This window comes from Crotalus tigris, unplaced genomic scaffold (assembly GCF_016545835.1).
Source record: "Crotalus tigris isolate CLP2741 ecotype Arizona unplaced genomic scaffold, ASM1654583v1 scf7180000024286.1529876, whole genome shotgun sequence".
In the NCBI taxonomy this organism is placed as follows: Eukaryota; Metazoa; Chordata; class Lepidosauria; order Squamata; family Viperidae; genus Crotalus; species Crotalus tigris.
The window spans coordinates 385809-410976 of record NW_024100459.1 but is presented as its reverse complement, the minus strand read 5'-3'; the positions used below and the strand labels follow the sequence as shown (position 1 = coordinate 410976).

Below are 25168 nucleotides of genomic sequence, written 5' to 3'. Positions count from 1 at the left end.
ATAAAGCCCAACATTTGTTGCTAAGTGAAACATTTGTTAAGTGAGTTTTGCCCCATTTTACGACTTTCTTGAAACAGTTGTCAAGGGAATCATTGCAGTTAGTGACACAGTTGTTAAGTGAATCTGCCTTCTCCATTGACTTTGCTTGTCAGAAGGTTGCAAAAGCTGATCACATGACCCCAGAACACTGCAACCATCCCAAAAGTGAGCCAATTGCCAAGCTTTTGAATTTTGATCATGTGACCATGGGGATGCTCCAAGGGTCATAAGTATGAAAAATGGTCATAAGTCCCTTTTTTCACTGCCACTGTAACTTTGAACAGTCACTAAATGAACTGTTGTAAGTTGCGGACTGCCTGTATGGAGGAAGCCTGAGACACCAATGTTTTCAGAATTCCTTCCAGGGTGGTTTCAAAAAAAAAAAAAAGGGGGGGGTCTTATTTTCATGCATTCCATATAATTCTTACAGCAGAGGGTTCTTGCAGAGGTTTGGAGAAAAAGTTGGCAACTCCACCTAACAATCTACCAGAGACCTCAGATGGGCCTGTGGCTTGGCCGCCCTGCGGCTCGTAAACACACGTCCAGGTGCTCCGGAAACAACGGGCAAGGTTTCCAAACTGGTTCATTTTTGCTTGCCGATTCAAGCCAGCAGCCAAAAAGAGGGCGGGCAAAGCCTTCTCCCCCGCCGAGGCAGGAGCCGCCTTCTTCCTGCAGGAGCTCTGCGGTCGAGAAATCCATCTCTCCCTCCGCCGCCGCCGCCGAAATCGACGCCGTGAAATCGAGGCAGGCGGGCGGTCCCGCTGGCGATCCCGTCTCCGTTTCGTGATTTGGTCTGCTTAGGCCACCATAGCCTCCGCGGAATCCGTCTGGCTGGCTTGGCTGGCTGGCGGGGACGGCGCTGTCAGAGCCCGGCGAGCTCCCCCAGGGGGATACACGGGGGGCAGCGGGCGGCAGAGGGGTCGCCAGCTTGAGGCTTGCCCAGAAGAAACAGCTGAGCGAAGAGGCGGAGGAGGAGCCCAAGGAGAGGGACGACCCAGGGGCTGGAGCCCAGGCTCGGCAGGGAGGCGGGGATCGGGCTGGCAGCCTTCCCGGCACGGGTGATCCGGCGACTTGGCCAAGCCGTTGCTGTCAGCGGGCGTGAAGGAGCGAAGACTGACTGCAAGCGAGCAGCCTCGAAGCGGGAAGGCAGCCCTTTTCTCTCCCCCCTTCCTCTCCCTTAGCCTCGTTCACTTCCCCCGCGCCGGACCCGCCAGAGGAGCTTCCCCAGCTCCCCGGTGGCCCCCCGCTCGCGCGTGTTTGGGAAGCCCGCAAAGCCCTGCCGAGCCGGGGAGAGAAGAAAGGCGGCAGCGCCGGGAAGGCGAGGGTGCTTTTGAATGCGACCCTGGCTCGTGAAAGGACGAAACCCGGCTGCAGGGACAAGAACTGGGGGGAAGAGGGCTTTTTTTTACGCTTCCGCTCCGGAGCGCCGCTGCCTCCTTTCCAAGGTAACAAAGGTTGGAGGGGCTTCTTTTAAAGCGAGAAGCTGCCTTTCGTGGTTTTAGGGCAAGAAAATGGGTCTGACTGAATTACTAGCGGATTTCTCCATCCTCGTCATCCAATTGTTGGCCTGAAAAAGCTGGAACGGCTTCTGCGTGACTATATTCGACCTGCCTTTGTGCATTCCTCGCCTTCGCGGATGGGAAAGAGGTTTTTACGCAAACTTCTGTTCGGAAATCTCCGTCGAGTTCCTTAATTGACTTCACAGTCATTCATGGTTTTGGGGGCTGAAGCTCTGATATTCTTGGATGGTCGTGATTCTCTTTTTGATGCGTAAGTGAAGTGTTTGAAATAGTAAATCGTCTTTAGGCTTGAAAAATGCCCACTTGTATTGAAAGCTGAGCTCAAAACCCATGAGTTGATCTAATTGCCAACGGTATTATTTTGGTTTACTTGGCTTAGATATCTGATTTCTGTTTCTTAAAAGGGTAATCCTTAAGTATTTGCAACAACAGTAACAGTGAGTTGTTACTCCATGCAGAGTAGCATGGAGGAATTTCCTTGGAAATTTGCAAAGCATTCATCTCTAAAATAAGGATTCCCGGGGCCAAGTATTATGGTTTGACTTATTAAGCTACCTTTATAAAGATCTATAATAAACTACACCAGGAATTAAGGAATTCAATTTTCTAGATTTGCATGGCTTTGAGTTATAGATTAAGATTAGATTAAGTTGGATTTGGACCACATGCTTAGTGAAATGTGGTTGGTTCTGAACATACCCATGTAATTGTTAGGAGCAATTGTTCTTCACCTCCAAAGCTGGAGCAGTGGGTTATCTTCAAATTTTTATCTTTGTGTTACAGTCACATGCACACATCCATTTTTAAAACAGCCACGTTTTGTAAACTGTAGGCAATGTGGGAATGGTGGTGACTTTACATGAATTCTGAATAAGATGCCTGTAAGATTATATTATTTTACCTTAGTTCTCTTTCTTCTCCCCCCCTTCATTTCTCAAAGGTCTATATTGATCTTGGTCTTTTGAACTAACCTAAGAAGAACTGTACATAGCCATATTGCAGAGCTGATGTGTCCTGGAGTGGAAGCCTTATGATGAAGTGAAAGAAGAAGGTCTGGAGTCTCCTGAAAGTGATGTGAAATCCAGCCCTCCTGAACTTCTTTGGGGAAGGCATTTGAGAGGGGACTGTATTAGTTCCCCACAAAGATTATGATGTCGGTTGAAGGCTCCACAATAACGAGCAGAATTAAAAATTTACTTCGGTCTCCTTCTATCAAATTGAGAAGAAGCAAACCAGGGACCAAGCGGGAAGATATCAGCACTAAGGCAAGTTTGGCAATTGGACCTTGTCTCTTTTGTAGCATTTTTCACTTGTTCATTCTTCAGAAGGGGTTGCGTTGTGTTGTATTTGGGGGTGGTGAAGATGATAGGAGAAGTTGTGATACCTGCCTTCCCGAACTGGGTGTATAATGCAGATGTGAAAGTCCCGATTGCTGTTTTGAAGGTATCTACAGGTTGGTTTACTAAAGCCAGGTGATACTGCAGGGGAAGGGGATGTTGGGCTCTAGAAGAAGTAGAAGCAAGCAAGAGGATGTTCAAAAATGTGACCACATTCAAAAAGGGGTGATATTTAATTTTTTTAGAAATTGGAAGTTGCCCTGTTCCCAATGGATTCTGGGTTGCAACCAATAAAACAGTAACAAAACCATTAAAACCAAACAACAGACACAGTAAGGATTCCTGTAAGAGCCATCAAAAGTGTTGTGCTTCTTCCATGCAAAAATGAGCACGAAATGTCCGCTTGGTTCAGCAAAATTTAATTTGTACATCTTGTGGTTTTGGAATTGTTTCTGAGGAGCAACAGGTGTCTGATAGATGCCTAATACTGTTAAATTATTTGACACATGACAGCTTCATTTTAGCTCGGGCTTAAAAGGAACTAAACACTATGACAATGCTTCCTTTAAATTGGAGTTGTATGACTTCCTCCTTTTTTTTGGCATTATTCAAATAATAGATTCCTCCCCCTTCTTTGGCTTTTTCTTATTGATCTGAAAATATGATGGAGAGAGACAACAATTATTTTGTTCTCTTTTTTGGAGATAATATTTAATTTGTGTACTCTATACAGGGAAGACTCAGCTTGACCATACTTAGTAACCATTAGTTTGGAGTCTGGAGACCTGTTTACCTGAGAGCTCAGCCATTGCCCAATCACCTGCCTTTGCAGAAAAAAATAGCAAATACATCCATTTTTGTTATGCAAAAATTAGATATAATTGCACATAATTATAAGTAATTACTCCTGTGGGTTTGTTTAAAGCATGTGATAATAGCTGAATTTGAGCCTATGAAGAAATGTGGAGAAACCTCATTAGGTGACATAGGGTTCATTCCAGAAGATTGGTGCTGCTTTTGTAATTCTGGGCACTATAAACACTTAAGTCCCGTAAATGGGAGAGTATGAAATAGAAGCATGAGAAAGAGGACTTGGTTTTGCAGGTTGACCTTTCTTTTTCCGTACTCATGTTAATATGTTTTCCAGATCTTTTGGGGGAAGGACTTCTTTTTCTCTTCAAAAGCCATTGCAGTATCAGAGGTGATGTACACAGGTGAATGGGTGTGCAGCTATAGAACATGAATTGCTAGAGATAAGGCTCAGCTTTCAATATAGGTCTCTACAGAAATGAAAGCAAATGAACTTTGCTTGCCATACCCATGTCCTTGCAAAGCCTTGTTTTTTTTAAAAATGCTGTCTTCGTTGAGGTATGATCTTTTCAAATTAATTTCATAGGTTTTTGTCCTATTCCAGGGTGAAGTGCTTATTCCTCTTGATTTTAGATATGTCTTCCTTAGGCTAGCAGGATAAAAGGAGCAATGAAAGAATGAAAACATGTTAAGTAGAATTCAAATGATATGAGTCTGATTTTCTTCCTGGAAAAAGGGAACCAATGAATACATGGATGCATGTGAAATATCCAAGTTTGTTTGATGTCTGGAATGGTAAAATTGAGATTTTTATTTTTTTTTCAATATCCTTATGTTTGTGTGACTAAGACATGGTGGAATTTAAGACTGTGTAGGAGAGTATAATATATATTCATTGGGGAAATAGTCTCCAACATATGATAGTTAAATTAGCATCCATCTCCCATGGCCTGTTTTGTCAATGAGCAGTATAAGAGGTAGACACAGCTACATTGTGGGATTGGAGTCCTTGAGGAAATCAATGCATTCCTTCCCTAGCAGCTAACTGCCCTAGTGGCACAGTGGTTAGAATGTAGTACTGCAGGCTACTTCTGCTGACTGCCAGCTGCCAACAGTTTGGCAGTTTGTCTCTCACCGGCTCAAGGTTAACTCATCCTTCCATCCTTCCGAGGTTGGTAAAATGAGGACCCAGATTGTTGGGGGAAATACGCTGACTCTGCAAACCGCTTAGAGAGGGCTGTAAAGCACTGCAAAGAGGTACATGCTATTGCTGTTGGTCACTTGGCCCTTTCTAATAATACCTGCCACCAACAGCTAACCATGACTTGTTAAAGGCTGTCTTACCATAACATACTAAAATACAGGTAGTCCTCAACTTAATGACCATTCATTTAGTAACCATTTCAAGTTACAGTGGTACTGAAAAAAGTAACATATAACAAGTCCTTGCAGTTACAACTGTCACAGTGTCCCCATATTGAAGGATGTAGGGAACTATCTGTATTGGCAATGAGAAACAGGTTTGGAAATGTATGTATGTCTTATGCATTATTATATGCCCAAGTGCTATAAAAGCTTTTTTCATAATCTGTTCCACATGTAACTAATAAAATACCAATGTATGATGACAAGATAGTTCAAATAAATATAGTTGGTTTCTACACACTAAGTTAATAATTTGATTTGTCCCACTCAAGATGCAATGTTCATTTTATAACCTTGGTGGGGGAAAAATGGTTTTTCTTAAATCAAATTTTTTTCTCAGATTTGTTCAGGATGTGAATTGAATGATTGTGTCTTTATCAGAAAAAAAGAAAGCCCAACCATATAGCTTTGGTTTTAGAGAAAAAGATGTGGCTTGAAAAAATATTTTCAGATTTGATTGATTTCAAGTTATTCTGGGTTAGGCTTGGTAACAGCTTTTTCTCTGTGTGTATTGTTTCTTGGTGTCCAAGTGCTGTGGCTTGTTTAGAAAAGGGGTTGAGTTGCTTTCTAACTAATGACTGGGTCTGCAGTGGCAAACTTCCCAATGTGGTCCTTTTTTTTGTCTAAAGATTTGGGAGAAACCTGTTGGCAGGCCTGAGAGAGGCAGAAAAGGAAGATAAAGTGTAATGCTGAGGCCAGCTGTCTGCCTTCGCCAGTACAGTCCTGTAATCCTAAAAAGCTAAATGAACTGGGATTGCACTTCTGAATTTAGCTGAAACTGGATTGTTTAATGACCACAGTGACTTCTGTATGATTAAACTGCAAGAAACTAGTATTAATTAAAATAAACCCCTTCAGGCTAGTTAAAACGTGTCTGAAAAGCTGTTTTTGATCAGAGTAAGTCAGTCTCCTGAAAGTATATCAGTGGTTTGGAAAGCCAATTCTCTGAAGTCTCAACATTTTAAGCTGTAATGTGGCCCTTTCCATCCTGGTGCTTTCCAGATGTATAGGAACTATCAGCTTTGATAGTTCCCAGCAAGCATAGCTCTTTGGAGAAACAGGCAGCTTTTGGTAGGTACAGGTTTTAAAATTCTGTTTTAAAGAGAAGACTTTCTCAGTGTAAACAAGCAATGGTTCTTTCTCCACAAACTCAAGAAAACAAAATGTGTTTCTGAAGCCCTTACTGTATCTCCAGTTCCCCTTCTGGGCCTGTTTGTAATCTGATTTATAATTGCAGCTGGATAAGATAAGTGTCCTGGAGAGGCCAGGACACTTCAGACTTGAGGGAACTGGTAGAATTTTTTGACTATTTCTTTGCAGTTGAAAGATAAATGTCAGCATGGGCCTAGTCCAGTGTTTCCCAAACTTGACAATTTTAAGGCATGAGGACTTCAACTCCCAGAATTCCATAGCCAGCAACGCTGGCTGTGGAATTCTGGGAGTTGAAGTCCTCATGCCTTAAAATTGTCAAGTTTGGGAAACACTGGCCTAGTCTGTACAGTTTTTTTTTCTTGAATTACTGTATTTTTAAGCAGGCAGAAGAAATACATTTTATTCTGCTGGTGAACATATTGGTGTAAAAAACAATGAGGGAGGTGGCAATAATCTGTCACTGAACTGAGTGAAATTCCATATTTTTTATTTCATAGAAGTGGTGAACTTTAAATTCACAGTATTTTATTTCTCATACAAGCAGAGTTATCTACCAGAAGTAAAAAGAAGAAGAATCTTGCAATATTTTGTCACTCCATCCAGCAACCTTGTTGATATTTCCAACTATACATTTCTTTGGAGTTCAAAATGTGGTAGCCATGGGTAACTTTCTTAAGAACTCTTCAGGCAATTATATACCCAGCAGCTCACTCATAAATGTAAAGCTTGCAAATACCTAAGCATGCAACAAGAACACCCGCCATACCATCTTAGTAAAGAAGTACTATGGGATGTCAAGGTACTAGGACTAGGAAACCAAGTCATAAATGCTAGTGCTACTGTACTTTTATTGTATGGCTACAATAACAGAATCTTCCATGGCTGAAGTACTTCTTTTTTCTCCCTTTATTTTCATGATAATAGGCAGGGTCTTTCTTATCTGAGCTATTTGCTTGGAATATGCCCCAGATTCAGATTTCTTTTATTTCCCCATTGTCTTGGTAGCAGTTCTTCCTCTTGTGCTTAAGATTATGTTTTCTGCACATTACAGAGTCTTGGGCTAAATGAATAAAGGTCCCTGTTTTCTTGGAAGAAACTGGGGCTGTCACCTTCAGGTGAACCATCAAACACTGGAGCTTCATATCTTTCCAACTATGCTAGAATGGTGGGAAATTCACCAATAACTGAAAAGGATTCAAACAATAATTTACTTTCAAAGCTAGCAGGTCATATTGATACTAATAAAGGAGACTATTTGTAGCTCCAGGTTGAAATGAGGTGTCCTTGGTGCCCTGGGAGCTTGCTTGTTTTCTTGCAGAATTTCTCGTAGACCTGCTTTGGATAGTGAAACGTCTGTAAGAAAACAATGAAGCTCAGAAAACACCGAGGTCTGCTCAGATTATATTGAGTCAATTGCCCCAAAGAACCCACAACAAGAGCTTCAAGGTTACACAGATCTTAAGTAGCCAAGGTCCTTTTGATATAATTGGGTGGGAGTTGTGGGAGTGTTGGGTGTTTGAGTTTTTTCTTGGTTTACTTAATAGAGTGGAGAGAAGGAAAAATATGAGTAAAATGTGGAATAATGTCACATTTTATACAAGAGGACTTTTCTTGCTTATATCAATGTATTATGTGTAAAGTTTTACATAACATTTCAATAATAATAATAATAATAATAATAATAATAATAATAATAATAATAATAATAGTAAAGTTGGAAGGGACCTTGGAGGTCATTTAGTCCAACCCCCTGCTCAGGCAGGAAACCGTATACCATTTCGGACAAATGGCTGTCCAGTCTCTTCTTAAAAACCTCCAGTGTTGGAGCATTCACTGCTTCTGGAGGCAGGTTGTTCCACTGGTTAATTATTCTAACTGTCAGGAAGTTTCTCCTTAGTTCTAGGTTGCTTTTCTCCTTGCTTAGTTTCCACCCGTTACTTCTTGTCCTGCCTTCAGGAGCCTTGGAAAATAGCTTGACACCCTCTTCTTTGTGGCAGCCCCTGAGATATTGGAACACTGCTATCATATCCCCCCTCGTCCTTCTCTTCATTAAACGAGACATACCCAATTCCAGCAACCGTTCCTTATATGCTTTAGCCTCCAGTCCCCTAATCATCATTGTTGTTCTTCTCTGTACTCTTTCTAGAGTCTCAACATCTTTTTTACATCGCAGTGACCAAAACTGGATGCAGTATTCCAAGTGTGGCCTTACCAAGGCATTGTAAAGTGGTATTAACACTTAACGTGATCTTGAGTCTATCCCTCTGTTAATGCAGCCTAGCACTGTGTTGGCCTTTTTGGCAGCTGCGGCACACTGCTGGCTCATATTTAGGTGATTGTCCACTAGGACTCCAAGGTCCCTCTCACAATTATTATTATTGAGCAAGGTAGCCCCTATACTATACCTGCGCATTTGGTTTTTCTTGCCTAAATGTAAAACCTTGCTTTTTTCACCATTGAATTTCATTTTGTTAGATAGCGCCCAGTGTTCAAGTCTGTCCAGATCCTTCTGTATCTTAAGCCTGTCTTCTGGAGTGTTGGCTATTCCTGCCAGCTTGGTATCGTCTGCAAATTTGATGAGTTCCCCATCTATCCCCTCGTCCAAATTGTTGATATAGATATTGAAGAGCACTGGGCCCAGAACAGAGCCCTGGGGAGATGATATTTCATTGTAAGTGTACATAAATAAGCTGCATCTAATAATTTTATATAGAAAGTTGATCAAAGCAGTACAAATATGCGCACATCAAAGAATTTCAATTTGAAATCCAATGGGGCAACTTTCATATGCAGGTGGTGTCAAACAGCTATTTGTTATTTTAACGAAGTGAGATTGAGTAAATTGTGAAGAAAGAAATGGAGCTAAGAGAGACAGGAATCACTCATCAAGGGCACACATTTTGTTAAGGGAATGTGGAATAATTAACAACATTCACAGAGCAATTAGAACTGTTAGTTCTAATTTTGCCACAAGACATAGAAAATAATATGCTGGAATAAGAAATTTCAGAACTCCAGGCATAGAACTCATTGTAATTATATTCAGGTTCTTTCACCAAACTTGTGTTTGGAGGACTGTATGCTGATGACAGGGTAGCTGTATTTAATACTGCCTTACTGTGTCCTCTCCTTGATTTTTTTTTTAAATAGTGTGTGTGTTAATAACGTTAGAGTAGAAATGATCAAATGATTTGTGTGCAGCATTAAAATGCTGTTGTGCTTCCATCTCTTGTTAGCTTAGTGTCATAAGCTGTCTAGGCCAGTGGTGGCGAACCTATGGCACGAGTGCCAGAGGTGGTACTGAGAGCCCTCTCTGTGGTCCCGCATGCCATTGTCCCAGCTCTGCCTCCCTCCATGACCCCCTCACCAGCAGCTCCCCTAGAGGAGAGTCGCCCCTGGGTATGGCCCGCACAGAGTAGTGCAGCCAAGCACATGGCAGCTGGGCAGCAGGGACTAAACTCCACCCTTGTACCCCATTGCGTGCAGATGATGCTGTGGGGCGCGGGCGGAGGGCGTGGCCAACATGGCGCTGCAGGGCTGCCTGGGTGATCTGCAGCAGGCTGTGGAGGTGGTGGGTGGCCCTGCGGATGGTGTGGGGGTGGAGCAGGGTGAGGGTGAAGTGGGGGCGGGCCAGAGGGCAGGGCTGTTTTTGGACCCTCGGTCTCTAAAAGGTTTGCCATCACTGGTCTAGGCTAAATTATTTTCTGCTAGCTTCATTGGTTGATTATGTTCCAGAATGTTGCTTTCTCCAGGATGATCTTTTCTCAACAAGGTCATTTAGATCTTCCATCACCACTATAATTGAATCTGTCCAATTTACAACTTGTCTTTCTCTCTTTCCTTCCACTTCTCCCAGAATTATAGACTTCTCCAGAGAGCCAGGTCTTTGCATAATGTTAAGGTGACCAACCGTCCTGCTTTAGGGAGGACAGTCCTCCTTTTGTAAGTTCTGTCCTCTCTCGAAAGATGTCCTCCTACATGTCCTCCTTTTTGATATTTGAAGACTAATCTGTAAATCTCCGTATTCGATCGATGCCGATCTGATCCGTTGCGTGTGATGTGACGTATTTGTATTTGACAGGACGATTCGTCAAGGCTCGGTACAGTGTGGCGAGATGCGATTATGAGATGCATGCACTCCGCACAGGAGAATTGTTTTGAAAAAGTGCGCTGCGCGCAAGGGTGCGCTGCATGGAAGTGGCTTTGTTTACTTCTTACCGAAAGATGACATGGCACACACGCACGCATTAGACTCACTTTTTTTTCTTCAATTTATTTGTGTCCTCCTTCTCATTGTAAAAAAGTTGGTCACCTTAATAATGTATCAAAAGTATATATGCCTCAAATGAGAACTTTGCTGGCTATTGTAAAAGAATTTCTACATATACATATAGTTATACATGTGCACATGCATAAGCATGTACAAGGAAGGGATAACTGAGACAAATCCTGGAATTTTGGAATTAAACTGTAAGTCAAGGAAGGTCCTTATTTTCATTTTTTTTTTTAAAAAAAGGACTTTGTAAAGGATACATGCATCTTCTGTTTGTGATTATCCCTACTTTTTGGAAAGCTGCTTTTCACTGTAGAGGTTTTATAGCTTTCACTTTTAAAGTCTGAGGTGCAGTGTGTACTGTGCACTCTTATCAGTCTTTTAAAAAGCTGAAAATCATGCCATTGATTTTTATTTTCACCCAATAACAATGGCAGATAAATGTAGGCTTAGTTTATGGCTTAGCTAGCACTTGCATTTCCCACACTTAAGTCCATTATTCTAACTCCCAGACTTTCTTGCAATAAGTATTATGAGCCCGGTTTTCAGTTAGAGCTGAAAAGACAAAGCAACACCGTGCCAAGCAAGGAATTGAAGCATCTACTGTATTAATTTACAAGGCTCCATTTCAAGCTTTAAAGCCATAGCTCCTCTCATTCCCCCCCAAATGCTGCCTAGAAAGCAGCATAAGATTATGAGTGCTTCCTGAAGAAATGGCTTGCTTAGAAGAAGCATCAAATTACCCTTGTGCAGGCCTACGAATAGATTTGTTTTACTTAAATGCTGTATACCAAGTATTTACATATAAATTGACCTCTTATGAAGATAAATAGCATCCTGGGACCACTTATATTTTCTCTTTTGCAGAAAGGACCTTTAAGTAATCTATGCTCACAAACGGCAAAGAATATTAGTCTGTGCTCCAAAGCAATACTTATTTGAGGGAAAATATTTGAATATTAACTAAAGTTGGATTACACAAATTACTAACTGATATTTTTGCTGGCAATATGAATGGATGGAACATGAAGAAAACAGCTATGTGTGGCAAGGTTGAGGGACAAGCAGAAGGGGAAAAAATCAGATAAAGCGGACGGATTGAGTTCAAAGAGATTATAGGAAAGCCTTTGGAAGGACTACAACATTAAAAAGGGGGTAAAAATGGTGAATAATTTTCAATATAGTAATCATGAGTCAAAACATATTAGCCCTTAATTTTTACTTGCAAACATGGCAGAAATTTAACAATATTCAAGGATTCATTTTGCTTTGTTTCACTTATTCTGATTTACTTAAAAGCAAGGATATATAAAATTCAGGAATTTCAAGAGCAGAACATTCTGAACTCCAGAACATTCTGCTTCCCCTCTGGAGTATGCTGGTCAGACCACGTTGAACTAGTTTGAGATGTTCTAGGTGTGGCATTCTGTTCTAATTATTGGTTCTGTCAAATTATTATTTAATGGAAGTGAAGGTCTTCTGAGTCCTAAGTAGCTAAATGCAATTGCTTGGTAATTACTCCCTTTTTATTTACAAAATTCCTAGAGACCTGTATGGTGTAGGAACTGTCTTTGCTCAAATGATTATCTCCTATCAAAGTCATATCTTTCATATGAAGATGTGCACATATGTGTGTATGTGTTCACACATTGATTAAGCAATAATCTGATTTGTTTGATTTTGGCCTTTGAGGTTTGTAAATCATAATTTATGGCGTAGGGCAATATCTTGTTTGTTAAGGATATTTATAAGGCTGCCTAACTCATGGTGACTCCAGGTAACAAAGATAAGATCCCAAATACAAAACCCAATATACTCCCACCCACCCTTACGGCAACATTTAGATAAAACACTTGATGGGCTCCATATCAGCTTGGGATCCTAAGGCTTGCTGACAAAACCATATCTTAAGGGCCTTTTGAAAGAGTGACAAGGTGACATTCTTATCTGTAGGGATAATGTTCCACTGAGACCATGGAAAAAAGCTCTTCTTCTTGTTCGAGTAGATGTACCTCCTTAATGGAGGGGGGGGACTCATAATATATCCTCTCTCCATAATCTAGTGGGTTGGATAGATGTAACTAGAGGAAAAATAACCTGGTTATAAGCCACCCAAGACTTTAAAGATAATAATCAACACCTAGAAACAACTTGGCAACTAATGAAGTTTCCATAAGAGACGTGACATATGTGTGAATTTAGACTTATGCAAAACCATGCTGGAGTGGTTTTGAATGAATATGTGGTTCCGACTCATCTCTCAGCCAGTTCCTGAAACCATGACTAACCAAGTTATGACTTATTACAGTTGTGAACTATTCCATATCCCCTTACATAATCTGGACATAACCTTGCATCAGTTGTTTATGGCATAAAAGAATTCTGGATAGCGTTTTGACTCCCTGACAGTATTTCATCCAAATATCGAATTTCCCTGCTTTTCTGTCATAAAGTATAGACAATTATCAAGGTATGACGATCTCCAATTTTTCTATTACCTTCTTTGGTCTAAATACTATTCCTCAGTGGCCAATAAATATATCAGAACGAAAAGTTCACCTTCCCGATAAGCATGAAAAGCAAACCTGGACATAGTTATAATGTATATAGACAACAATAGAAACAATCCAACATGCTGGAATTATAGTTTTGAAAAACAAATAAATACAGCCAAGTAATTTATTCTCTTATGTTCAGGGATGAGCAAGGATGTTCAAGTGTGATACCGTTTGTATGTTAAATATTTTAAGCAGATGTTTGCAGCTGACATTTGTTGCAGCTTTCGAATACTCTAAGGCAATGCTTCTCAATCTCAGGAACTCTAACACGCATGGATTTCAACTTCCAGAATTTCCTAGCCAACGAAGCAAGCTGGGGAATTCTGGGAATTGAAGTCCACAAGTCTTAAAATTGCTAAGGTTGATAAACATTGCTCTAAGCAAATTTTGATTTTTTTGGGAGGATTGCATATAATAGACCCAAAGGGTCTATTGAATATGGATTGGACTGGGGATCAATCGGAGTTTTGGGGAATTAATTTCAAACTTGATGAAATTAAGTAGCATGGAAGAGGCCATAATCGAATGACCAAGATAGCGGATCAAAAAGCTTCCTAGCAATAACCATTGTAAGAACATAAATGCTATCTGCATAAAAAAACACCAAGGCCTTCAAATAACTGGAAATTACTTTTTAAACCTCTGCTTCTTGGAGTAAGCTAAATAAAAACTATAATTTGTAAGGCTCATACGTAGTTCTTTGTTTTATCAGATGAAGAAATTACACAACTTTCTACAAGTTTGGTACAATTTTTTTCTTTTAAATATTACAGCCATTATGAAATAAAGTCTCTCCCTCAAATTATAGTAGTAGTAGTAGTAGTAGTAGTAATAATAATAATAATAATAATAATAATAATAATAATAATAATAATTTTGGAAGGGACCTTGGAGGTCATCAAGTCCAACCCTCTGTCTCAGGCAGGTAACCCTATACCATTTTGGACAAATGGCTGTCCAGTTTCTTCTTAAAAACTTCCAGTGTTGGAGCATTCACCGCTTCTGGAGGCAGGTTGTTCCACTGTTTAATTGTTCTAACTGTCAGGAAGTTAAGATATGGTTAAAGCAACAATGCACCATGATCTGAATACTAAACAATAATATTTTGGACTATTTCATTGCAACTCAGAAATGTGCCTCTCTTTTGCCACATACAAATATTCAGAACATGAAATTTATTTCTTGACAGTTGATACTGCATTACTTCTGATTGAAACAAACATAATCAATTTAAGTACTTGCTCAACAGAAATTACTAGACAACCCATGACCAATTGGGTCATCCTTTCAGAGATATTTCCTTGCTAGATTCCCCAGTGCCATCAAGATCTTCCAATGTTCTTCTAATGCTTTCACTAGAAAACTAGGAATACATTCAGAGATGTAGCTGCCTTGAAAAAAGCCCAAGTTGAACTGTGTAGCACAGTCAAACACCAATTGTTTTTGGATTTTGGATACATTCTGTAAATTAGCCCATTTGAGGTTCTTTGGTTCACAAACTGTTGCTCTATCATGTACCATTTTGGCCAGTTAAAGGTTACAGAACAAGAGTTTTAGTGGTATATAGATAGATGCCTATGGATCTCAGCTTGTTCTTAATGAAGACCAACATCTACTTTCTCTCCTCATGCATTGGGTCACCTTTTTGATATCTTTAGAATATAATAATATAGCTTACCTTCTCTCTCATTGCATGTCATGAACATATCTCTTCTTATAACACTGGTAAGAAACATCTGGCTACATTTAAAACAAAATGCAAGCTAGGAGGTGCACAACTCTCTGATTGCAATTTCCCCCCGATTATCTTAAAATATATATATTTATTGGAAGCATACTATATAAAGTACTCTTGATATTTATACCATTTTGCAAGTACAGAAAAATGTCAAATTTAAGATTTATACCAAAACTTCTTGTGGGTAGAATCTGTTACAAGAAAAAGTGGCTGAATTTGCCATAAATTATAAACCAAGTTTTTAGAATATTCTGGTTGACTTGAATGACCAGTGTGCTCGTGCATACAGCCTCTTTCATCATAATTAGCTCCTTCCATCAGGATCTAACTAAATTGGAAGAAGAAACCAGGAATCCTGGTTTCCTGATCCTTTTATAAATCAGAATTGGGAAAGCAAGAACAAACTGATTTTTTCATTCTAGCTCATAAATGGAGAAAGATACTAGGATCCTTAGTTTAGAGTGCCAGGGGTTCTCAGCCTTGGCAACTTTAAGACTTGTGGACTTCAACTCCAAGAATTCCTCAGCCAACAAAGCTGGCTGAGGAATTCTGGGAGTTGAAGTCCACAAGTCTTAAAGTTGCCAAGGTTGAGAACCCCTGGAACTTTAGACCACATGTTGAACAAATATTTCCTGGTTTGAATAATTATCTGCCCTAGCAGAATGGAACAAATGAACTATATGCAATAACAAGTAGGTTATTTAAGATTAGTCCATTGTGAACATGGCTAGTGTCCTAATAAATCTTCAAGGTCAACAGATTTATATAGGGCAAAAGTGGACAGTATTCATAAAACTAACTGTGTGTTTCCTAAATCCTCAAAACTGCTTTTCAGTCTGGATCTTAGCTTCCATATTTCTTCTGTATTAGAAGGGGGTAGGGATAATCTCTTGCTGATTAATCTCTTCTTGTCTTTTCTGTCAGTTAGATGCTGAGATGGACCTTATATACATTCAGGGGCCTAGGGAAGGAAGGGTATGTGTGAAAAGACAGCAGGAAAGCATTTCTCTTCTGACATTTCATAATTTATTGTGGATTTCCAATTTGTTCTGATTTAAAATTTTGAATTTAAGGGAGGATTTTATTAAACGAATTTAGGAGCCAGGATTAAACAAAAAGACTGGTTCTTGCTCTTCTGGACTATTGTTTGACTTTGAAGCATTCTGACACAAATGTGGTGCTTTCCTTAAAATTGGTTCCTCAAAATAAATTGGGATAAAATTAGATTTGTGTGGATAGAGTAAAATAAATATCTACACAACAGTAGAACTGTTTATATACATGGTATTAAAAGTTTTACAGAGAATATAAAAACTAACCCAAATAATAAAGAATAAAAACAGCAAAGAAAGGAAGGAAGGGAAAAAAAATCTAGAAAAAGAGAACCAAAAGAAATAGAAAGAAGTTTCTGATTTCTTCTGTAGCAAATATCAGTATGATTACAGTATTAACTTTTACTCTCGGACAGGAGTCCTCAACCCCCGGGATGCAGACCAGTACCAGTCTGTGGCCCGTTGGAAATCAGGCCATGCAAAGAGTGAGCAAGAGCACAATGCTTTATTTGCATATGTGTGGGAGCTAGGTTGTGCATGCAAAACGATCCCCTCCCCGCCACTGTCACCACAACTGCTGCTGCCAGTCCGTGGAGCAAGAAAGGTGGACGGCCACTGCTCTAGGATTACAGGAAAAGCTCACTTTCTTCTGTTACCCATTTTTTTTCCTAATCATCAAAACCAAAAATGCAGTTTTTCCATTTCATGTAAAAAGTCTATAAGGGGTTTTTAATCAGCCATATATATATAGGTATGGTTTTTCTCTAATCAAGTACTGTAAGTCTGAAAAATTTATCATGTTCAAGATCATGGCCCTGGCTTACACATATAATCTAATTGCAGCCTGAGTATATAACTTAATACTTAATTCTGTTTTTTTAATTTTGTTCTTATTTATGCTTTTATATTGTGTGACATGTTTCATTGTAAGCTGCCCAGAGTCATTTAGGTGAGATGGGTGGCATACGAATCTCATGGATGAATGAATGAATAAATAAATAATAACTTAAGTATAGGCTGCTAAGTTTAATATGAGACCGGCAACATTATTACTATTGCATTTTATCAGTATTACTAATTACATATTACTACATTGTTATTACTGATTCTCAGTCTCCATCATGAGACTGTAAACTCCAAAGTCATTATTGAAGCACTTGGCCTATTTGGAGTCTTTCTTTCTTTCTTTCTTTCTTTCTTTCTTTCTTTCTTTCTTTCTTTCTTTCTTTCTTTCTTTCTTTCTTTCTTTCTTTCTTTCTTTCTTTCTTTCTTTCTTTCTTTCTTTCTTTCTTTCTTTCTTTCTTTCATCAGATAGTTGCCTGAAAGAGAATTTAGAAGTGAGCATATTTTTTTAGGTGCTTTAACTTACCATATTTTCCAGCGTATAAGACGATTTTCTAAACCATGAAAATCTTCTCAAAAGTCGGGGGTCATCTTATATGCTGGAAAATACGGTACTTGGAGTTCACTCAGGCAAACAGCTCCTACTACTACCAGGGAAAAGCTATTCTGATTCTTATTTCTTAATACGTTTTTGTGGAACTGCTTTTTTACCTGTTGATGGTATTTAAAGTGCCAAGCCTGGGCAATCTTTCCCAAATATGTGAGAGGTTCAACACTTACTCTCAGTCAAGCACCCTTTAATGCCCTTTCTCTGCCACGCCAGTGGAGCGTGCTGCTTTCTAAGCTACACCATCTTTCTTGAGGAAAAACTTTTGGGGATTAGCCAGAGACTCTCTTGGGTTTGTTTGCATTTCTGGCTATTCTTCTCGGGAGTCCTAAAAGAACCAGGGAAATTCTCTCACTTCTGCATCAACCATTCTTGCCTGGAGGTTTGTTGGGAGTCATTCTGAGAAAAATCTACTTTCACACCCAGAATTTTGGCTTAGCAAGCAGAGCTGACAAATAGAAGAAAGGAAGGAAGTACACATCTTCCAGATTTCCAGGCATCTCATGGAGACGGGCAGCATATACATTTAGTACATTATTCTCTGTTAATAATGTAAAGATTGAGACTCTGGAATTGAGCATATTGTCGCCTGAGTGACTTAGTGCAGAGCTTGACTCAAACAAACATCAGCATAAGTTCCAGAACCAGTTGGACAAAGGACAAGTTTATGAATGAAATCCAGCTATAAAAAGGCAGATTGTGTGATTTTTGCTTGGAAATGCGGGTAGACAAGAATGTCAGAGAAATAGATGCTTGGTCTAGAATCAGAAAATGTGTACTGTACATTGCAAATACAGGATTCTCCTGTTGTTGAAGCATAGATGGGGTAAGAGAGGAGGCAAGGCAGATGTATAGATTGTTTAAGCATGTTAGTTTCATTGCTGATTTCTGTCCATAAAATAGGCTTAGCTGTGTCCACCAAGAGGAGAAAGTCCAAAGTGCAAGGGACAGCTAGGCTCTGGCTAGATGGTAACATGATGAAATTTCAGTCTTTATATGGTAAAGGAAGTGATGCTTCCCAAAGTCTACAACTTTTATAATCCCAGCATTGTTTCCATGCAGTTAGATTAGTTTAATTTGTGGCATCATGAAGAAGTTTCTTAATTGTTTATTGATAATATTATTTTAATTACTAGTAAGTTTTATACTGTATATTGATTTGATCTTACCTAGAGTAACTCAAAAATAAGTGAGGCCTGCAATTGAGGTTATTTGTATTATGTAATACATGTATAAGATGGTATTGCACTTTATGCAAGACCTCGAAGATCAAGTATATAATGGAAAAAAATTGAGGAAAGCATAATACAGGCATAGTATAGGCATAACTGCAATTAGGTGATTCTCAGATACTCCAAATATCCAGCTTTCTGTACATTGTTATTTTGTTGATAGCACTTAGACTTATATGCTGCCCCATAGTGCTTAACAGCGCTCTCTGGATGATTTACAACAGAAGTCCCCAACCTTTTTGGCAGCAGGGACCAGTTTCATTGAAGACAATTTTTCCACAGACCAGAAGTGGGGGATTATTTCAGTTTTGATCATTTGCCTGCCATTCACCTTCAGCTGTGTGGTGGGGGTTCCTAACAAGGTACAGACCCATACCATCCATGGCCTGGGGGTTGGGGACCCCTGGTTTTCAAATGTCAGCATATTGCCCCCAATAATCTGGGTCCTCATTTTACTGATCTCGGAAGGATGGAAAGTTTAGTCAACCTTGAGCCCCATCAGAATTGAACTCCAGGCTGGGGCAGAGTTTTTTAGTTTGCAATATTGCATTTTAAACACTGTGTCGCCAGGCCTCTTACCTAATCCAAAGGGTAAAATGCTATTAGAATAAGTTATGACCTGCCTCATTTGGATCAGAAATATTTCTAATAGACCAGACTTTTCTCTCTTGAACTGTGAATTCTGTTGCTTGCTGTATTCTGTACCCCTCTTAGTGGAATAAATAGAAAGTGGATGGAAGAAGAGAGGTACTGGAAACTGTGAAAAGAATTACATTAACGGATTGCCACTGAAGGGTGTGGAGATACAAAAGTGTAAAGCATGGCAAAGGAAGTTTGGACTGATGAAAGATGTTTAAATTGGAGAAATGCATTGGAGGGATGACTACTATGAAAAATGAGGATGAGAAATTACTGTATAATGTCTATAGAGAAAAGAGTTTAGTGGTGAACAGTGTTAGAACTTAGAAAGCAAGTAATGGTTAAGTTTAAAAGTAAAGAATATGCAGAGTGATATTTAAAAATATTTTTAGAAGGGAGGGCAGGCAGGCTGTATGGCACTTTGTTTGCTTCCTGCTTCCAAGTTCAGTTGCCTGAAACAACTGCCTCAGCTGCCTTGGCTGTTTTTGAGTTGTCTGCTATTTGGGAAACTTTGAATTCTGAACTGGATTAGAAAGTAATGTTCTTTTAAGATTGGCATTCCTAATTCCAAATAAGATGCTTCCAGACATGCTTACTTGCTACCATCTGGATCAGCTACCCCGAAGAGAACCATTACTGGGGAAGGGCTCTTGACTTGTATAGTACAGTTTGGTAATAATAGACTGGCTTTAATGGCCTCTAGTTTAAAAATTGTCATTTATCCAAATGACACTAGATTGCACTTGAGAGCACTTGTGTTGCTGAATGAGAACCCGGACTACTGCTACTAAATTCAGCAGTGATGCCCTGTTTATAGATCTTTCATAGACATCGGGAAGGTCACTGAAGGGAACAAGTCAGGAGAAGTGTTTTCTCTGCTCTAATTGGACTCCTAACATTGAAATAAAGGGGGCATGTTGTCTTTTCTTGGAAAAATATCTGAAAAATAGCACCCAAATGCACCATTTTCTTTTTGGCATAGAGATAAGATATTGTTGTTATGGATCATGTCTTGTCTTCAGGCAGATTAGCGTGAGAACTATCATTAATTCCAGATGAACCAAGAGTTCAAAAATAGACTGGCTTCAGTTTGTATGTTTAAATTTACTGGAGTTAACTCAAAACGTATGGTAGCCACATTCTTCCTGGGACTCCTTCTAGTATTGTGTGTGTGTGTGTGTGTGTGTGTGTGTGTGTACTCAATCTGTTAATGATCAAAGATGCCTTAGTGATATTTTACAAACAGCAGAGAGCTGTTTTAGAAAATGAGTGTCTATAAAGTTGTGTTGAGGTCAGAGTAGAAATTTGTTAGGGACGTGCAGCTGCCAAGCAACTTGTTCAGCTTCTTTGTGTGTTGTTTCTTCAACCAGAGGCAGTGAGACATTTTTCTTGCTGAGCCCAGAAGAAACGACACTTATATGTAGCTATTTCCAACCACTGTGACCTGAATGTATGTATGTGCTTCAGTGTTGGATTACAACTTTCTGGAAATAAACTCTGGGAGCCTGTTTGTTTTTTTAAGTATTAACAATAGCTGTGTTTCAGCAGCATTGGTGTCAGTAATATGGGTCCGTTAATGTAAATCAGGGGTGAACATTTTGAAGAATCCCTAATACTAAATAATCTTCCTTCTGAAAGGAGAAGGATCTAGGCATCCATAAAGAGAAAAGTTCTAGAAACTATGTTTACTAGATGTTGCATGTTCTGAAATAACTTCACAATTGGCTTATTTTTCTTCTCCACTTTGATAGCATGACAGTGTTTGATGTCATATTGAAATTTCTCCCCCTGCCCTTAAATCCAATTTTCTTTCAGAGAAATATTCCATATTGTGGATATAGAAGGTGGTTCTGCTTCATTTACAAAGAGTCAAAAATGGGAACATGTTCCCTTTGTAACTTATTTTAGTCCTCATTTTGGAGGAAGAGGTTGATTTTCTTTCTCCATTGCCTCTATGAGTTATAATGGCCAAGAGTTATAATGGCCAAGTATTGTGATTTGTCAGGAACTCACAGAAGTTTGCAGATCTTGTGATCACAAACAAATAGGAAAGAGAAATGGTACTTTTGGTGATGTACTGTGCATCATTATTGGTGATGTACTGTGCATCATTATTGATTTGGTTTAAGCTTGCTTATCTGAAATACCGTTTTATGAGTACTTACTTTGCCATACTTCACTGTTTTTTTATTTTAGTTATTTTTATTGAAAGTGGTGCTTTAAAATGTATTATGGATGGGTGGATTACAGATTAAACAATTGCACAGAACCAGTAAATCTATATTTACTGGTCCTGGGCAGAGCCCCAATTTTCTGAATACTGATTCCTGTCATAGCCAGTTACAGTACATCTGTACTGACTATGATGGGAATCAGTATTCAGAAAATTGTACGTACTGTATGTAGCTAGCTTTGTTTTGAGAGCTAAACATTTTTCATCTGAGCTAACCCAGAGTGTAGATTATACTTTGTTTATTGAAATATGCAGATATGACTTTGCTTTAGGCTCCAGATTGAACTGATGACCTGAAAAGCTAAATTAAGTTGGAGCCTTTTCAAGCTGACCTAGCTGTTCTATAAAAGACTCCATTGTATTCTGTATGGAACTTGAGAAGAGATTTGGACCCCTGTAAGAGGCTCTGTTCCTTTGCATGCAATTTTATCTATGGCAGATTCTGTGTCTGTGAGTGTTAAAGGGTTGTGTTGGAGGAAGGTGAAATTCAACATCTCCCACAGACTGTAAAAAATGAGTAATAGTATGTCCATTGCTATTACTCTGTATGTTAAAATGGGGAAAAGAGGTATGAATGCTTGCAGGAAGTATACATATACAAAAGGGTTCCCTTGATACATCCTGAACAAACAGGATCATTAAAAAAAAACCCCACAGGGATCCTGTCCATTAGAAATACATCTTGCATATAGACATGGTGAATGCAGCACAAAGAATCATCTGTATAAATGAGGATGATCCTTCAGGTTGTAAACTAACTTCCTCTATTCCATAGCATGTGCTGTTTTATTTTTATTTATATATTAGTCCGATTTATATGGTTGCTCATCTCATGGGAAGTGTTTCTGGGTGGCATACTACAATCCAATAAAATAGTAAATATATACAACAATCATTACCTAAGAACAGTATTGATGTCATGCTAAGGATGATAAAGAGCAATTCAGCCAGAGTTCAGTTCTTTATTTGCCTATACACAATAGACAGAATCTTGCTAGACTAAATCCTTAGTACTCTCATTCTAGTGGATATATCCTGGGAGATTCTAGGGAATTCTTACTCTCTCCCTTTATCCAGCTCTGGCCTGGCCTTCTTGTCTGACCCCATTTCTGAAATAGGCTCTCTCCTTCCTGGAGAACTGCTGCTTCATCTCAACAATTCCCCCTCTGTGGACACCATCTCTCATATCATTATTATTTTAAAAGCATTTAAAACTATAACAACAGAACTAAAACAGGAAAAAATAATAGATGGAGGGTTGTTAATAATAATAGAACTACCTCATGAGTTTACCCATCCCCTACCCTCCATAGGCCTGCTGGCATAACTGGGTCTTGAAGGACCTTTGAAAGCTCAAGTGTGATGAGGTCAACTTCATTTCTAGTGGAGAAGATTCCACAATGTGGTTACCATAGCATAAAAGACCCATGGCCTAGATTCCCCCAAAGATAGTCCCCTAGAAGTTGGAACCTGTAACATACTCATTCTGTTGGATCTGGTGGGATGGACAGATGAATTTATAATTACCTCTTGCTGTTACTTAAACATACAAAGAGTAGTCTAGGAGGTAGTAATCTCTGTTCCCCTATGAATCTGCAAATCTTGTTATAATACTTGAACCATGTTGAAATGCTTTCGAAAATGAGGGTAGGGTAATTGATTAGTTTTATGAAGTAGATATTTGCAGCTAATGTCTTTCTTTGATTGCCAATTTATTTCTGAGCCTAATTTAAACTTAAAAATATTTCCTGTTATTGTTCTAAATAGTTTCGGTGAGGTAAATTTGAAATATTGACTGTGTCCATAAGAACTTGTATAGCCCATATCAATTTCTGAATTGGGCTTTGCCATCAAGAATGAGAGGCTAGGACTAACAGAGCTCTTTAAGTGATGGCCCTATGCCTTTACAATTCCCTCCAAAACCAGGAATGCTCTTATTCTGATCTTTTTTAAAAAAAATTATTTTGGCTATTTTAATATAATTTTGGTGGAGAGGTGGTGTTTCATTATTGCTGCCATTATCAACTCTGCTTTTCAACACTTTATTTTTTCTGATGGAGGAAATAATTGGTAATAATCTTGCTGGTAATTCATTTGCTCCTTGTAATATTAGAATACATTTAGATTTTGATTTTCTGATATGTAATATAGCAAGACAGGCAATTTGACAAGAGCATCTGTAAGCAGTGGGGTGCTTCCATCTTCTGGAAGCAAATATTCTTTCCAACACAAGAATTTTACTGAGAACCCATCAATCGGTTAATTAAGAGAAAGATAAAACCATTGCATAGTGCCGTTTGGTTGGAAATGCTTTCTGCGGTTTGTTGGAAAGTGTCCCCTGGGCCTGGAATTATATTAATTTATTTTGTTCAGTGAGAAGCAGCAGGAAGCCCTCACAGAAGTTCAGCAGCATTGCCACCCCTGACTACGTGGATATCCATTTGTCACTGGTTCTGTTTTTAAATTGTACTCATTAGATTGATCCAGACTCTGTTATTATTTCTAGATTACTAAACCAATTACTATTACTATAACAATTCTACCTAACATACTCTATTACTATTCAATTACTGTTACAACACCACATTCTAGAGTAACACTGTTACATAACAATGTTTTCTTTGTACAAACACTGTTCTGCCTTAATTTCTCTCTTGCTTTACTCTGTTTGCTAGTGGCTGCACAGCCTTCTGAATGTGCATCTCCTTCAGATTCCTTCCATCCCCCGCCCCCTTTGTTTCAAGGTTGCGGTTTTATTGGCAGTTCTTACGTGCCGACTCTGGGGAGAAATCCCAAATCGGAGGAGAGAGGAGGAGAGGAACGCAGTACAGGTGCCTGCAGCCTGTCCTTCCACACTATTATCTTGTCCTCATGTTTATTTATTATTGACTTATAGGGCCACCCATCTCACAAACATGATTCTGGGAGTGGCTGTAGAGATTCTCAGTCATCCAGATCACGATTGTCCCAAAGGTACTGTGTGAAGAATCCAGAGAAAGAAATATTTTGGGGAATATTATAAAAAGGAAGAATATATTTCACCAAAGGATCTTAAAGGCAGAAACTTCTCCCTTCCCCAGCCAGAAAACTCAGCAGAAACCAGCTTTTAGAAATGCAGATGTAATAATCTATTCAGGAAGGTTGGCACCAGGAAGCTTAGAAGCTGATGAGATTAGGAAGACAAAGATCCCTAGAATCAACAACCCCTCACCCCAAAAAATCCAACACAGGATATAGCCATCAGCTACAGCCACAGGGAAGCAGGATATGAACTTTAGGACATAATAGGATTAACCCATCGTCATCAGAATTCCAAAAAGGCACACTCAGACTCAGGTCAAAGTATATGACACAGGAAATACAAAACCTCAAACAGGAACAACTCCAAACACAAAAGCCCAGAAAGGTATAAAAACCCACCACTCCCAGCAACATGTGGTCATCTTTCCCAGAGCCATGCTTCTGTCTGGCTTTGCTCTTCAGTAAACTACAACCGTCTGTCTAAAGCAGTCTCCATTTCATTTATTCCCTGCTTGGACTGGACCCTGATGAAGATTTTTTTTTCAACAGTACTTTTTCAAAAGGCAACTGGACTTTCTTGTTACATTTTTTTTGAAGACGATTCAATTCTCATCCAAGAAGCTTCTTCAGCTCTGATTGAATGGTGGAGAATAGAAGGATTTGTATAAGAGGTCTAATGGCCAGATGAC

General features: G+C 39.2%; 1 protein-coding gene across 3 annotated transcripts in view; it reads left to right on the top strand.

The window, feature by feature from the left end:
* The first annotated feature begins 556 nt into the window (after positions 1-556).
* MAPKBP1 (mitogen-activated protein kinase binding protein 1) overlaps positions 557-25168 on the top strand; it is a 132890-nt gene continuing 108278 nt past the window's right edge. The window contains exons 1-2 of one of the 3 annotated variants that reach the window (XM_039323881.1): positions 557-1809; positions 2500-2824. In XM_039323881.1, the coding sequence (XP_039179815.1) occupies positions 2708-2824 (117 nt within the window). In that variant the 5' untranslated portion in view covers positions 557-1809; positions 2500-2707. Of the gene's footprint in view, positions 1810-2499; positions 2825-25168 lie in introns of those variants that run through there. The other 2 variants (XM_039323882.1, XM_039323883.1) reach the window with 2 other exon arrangements.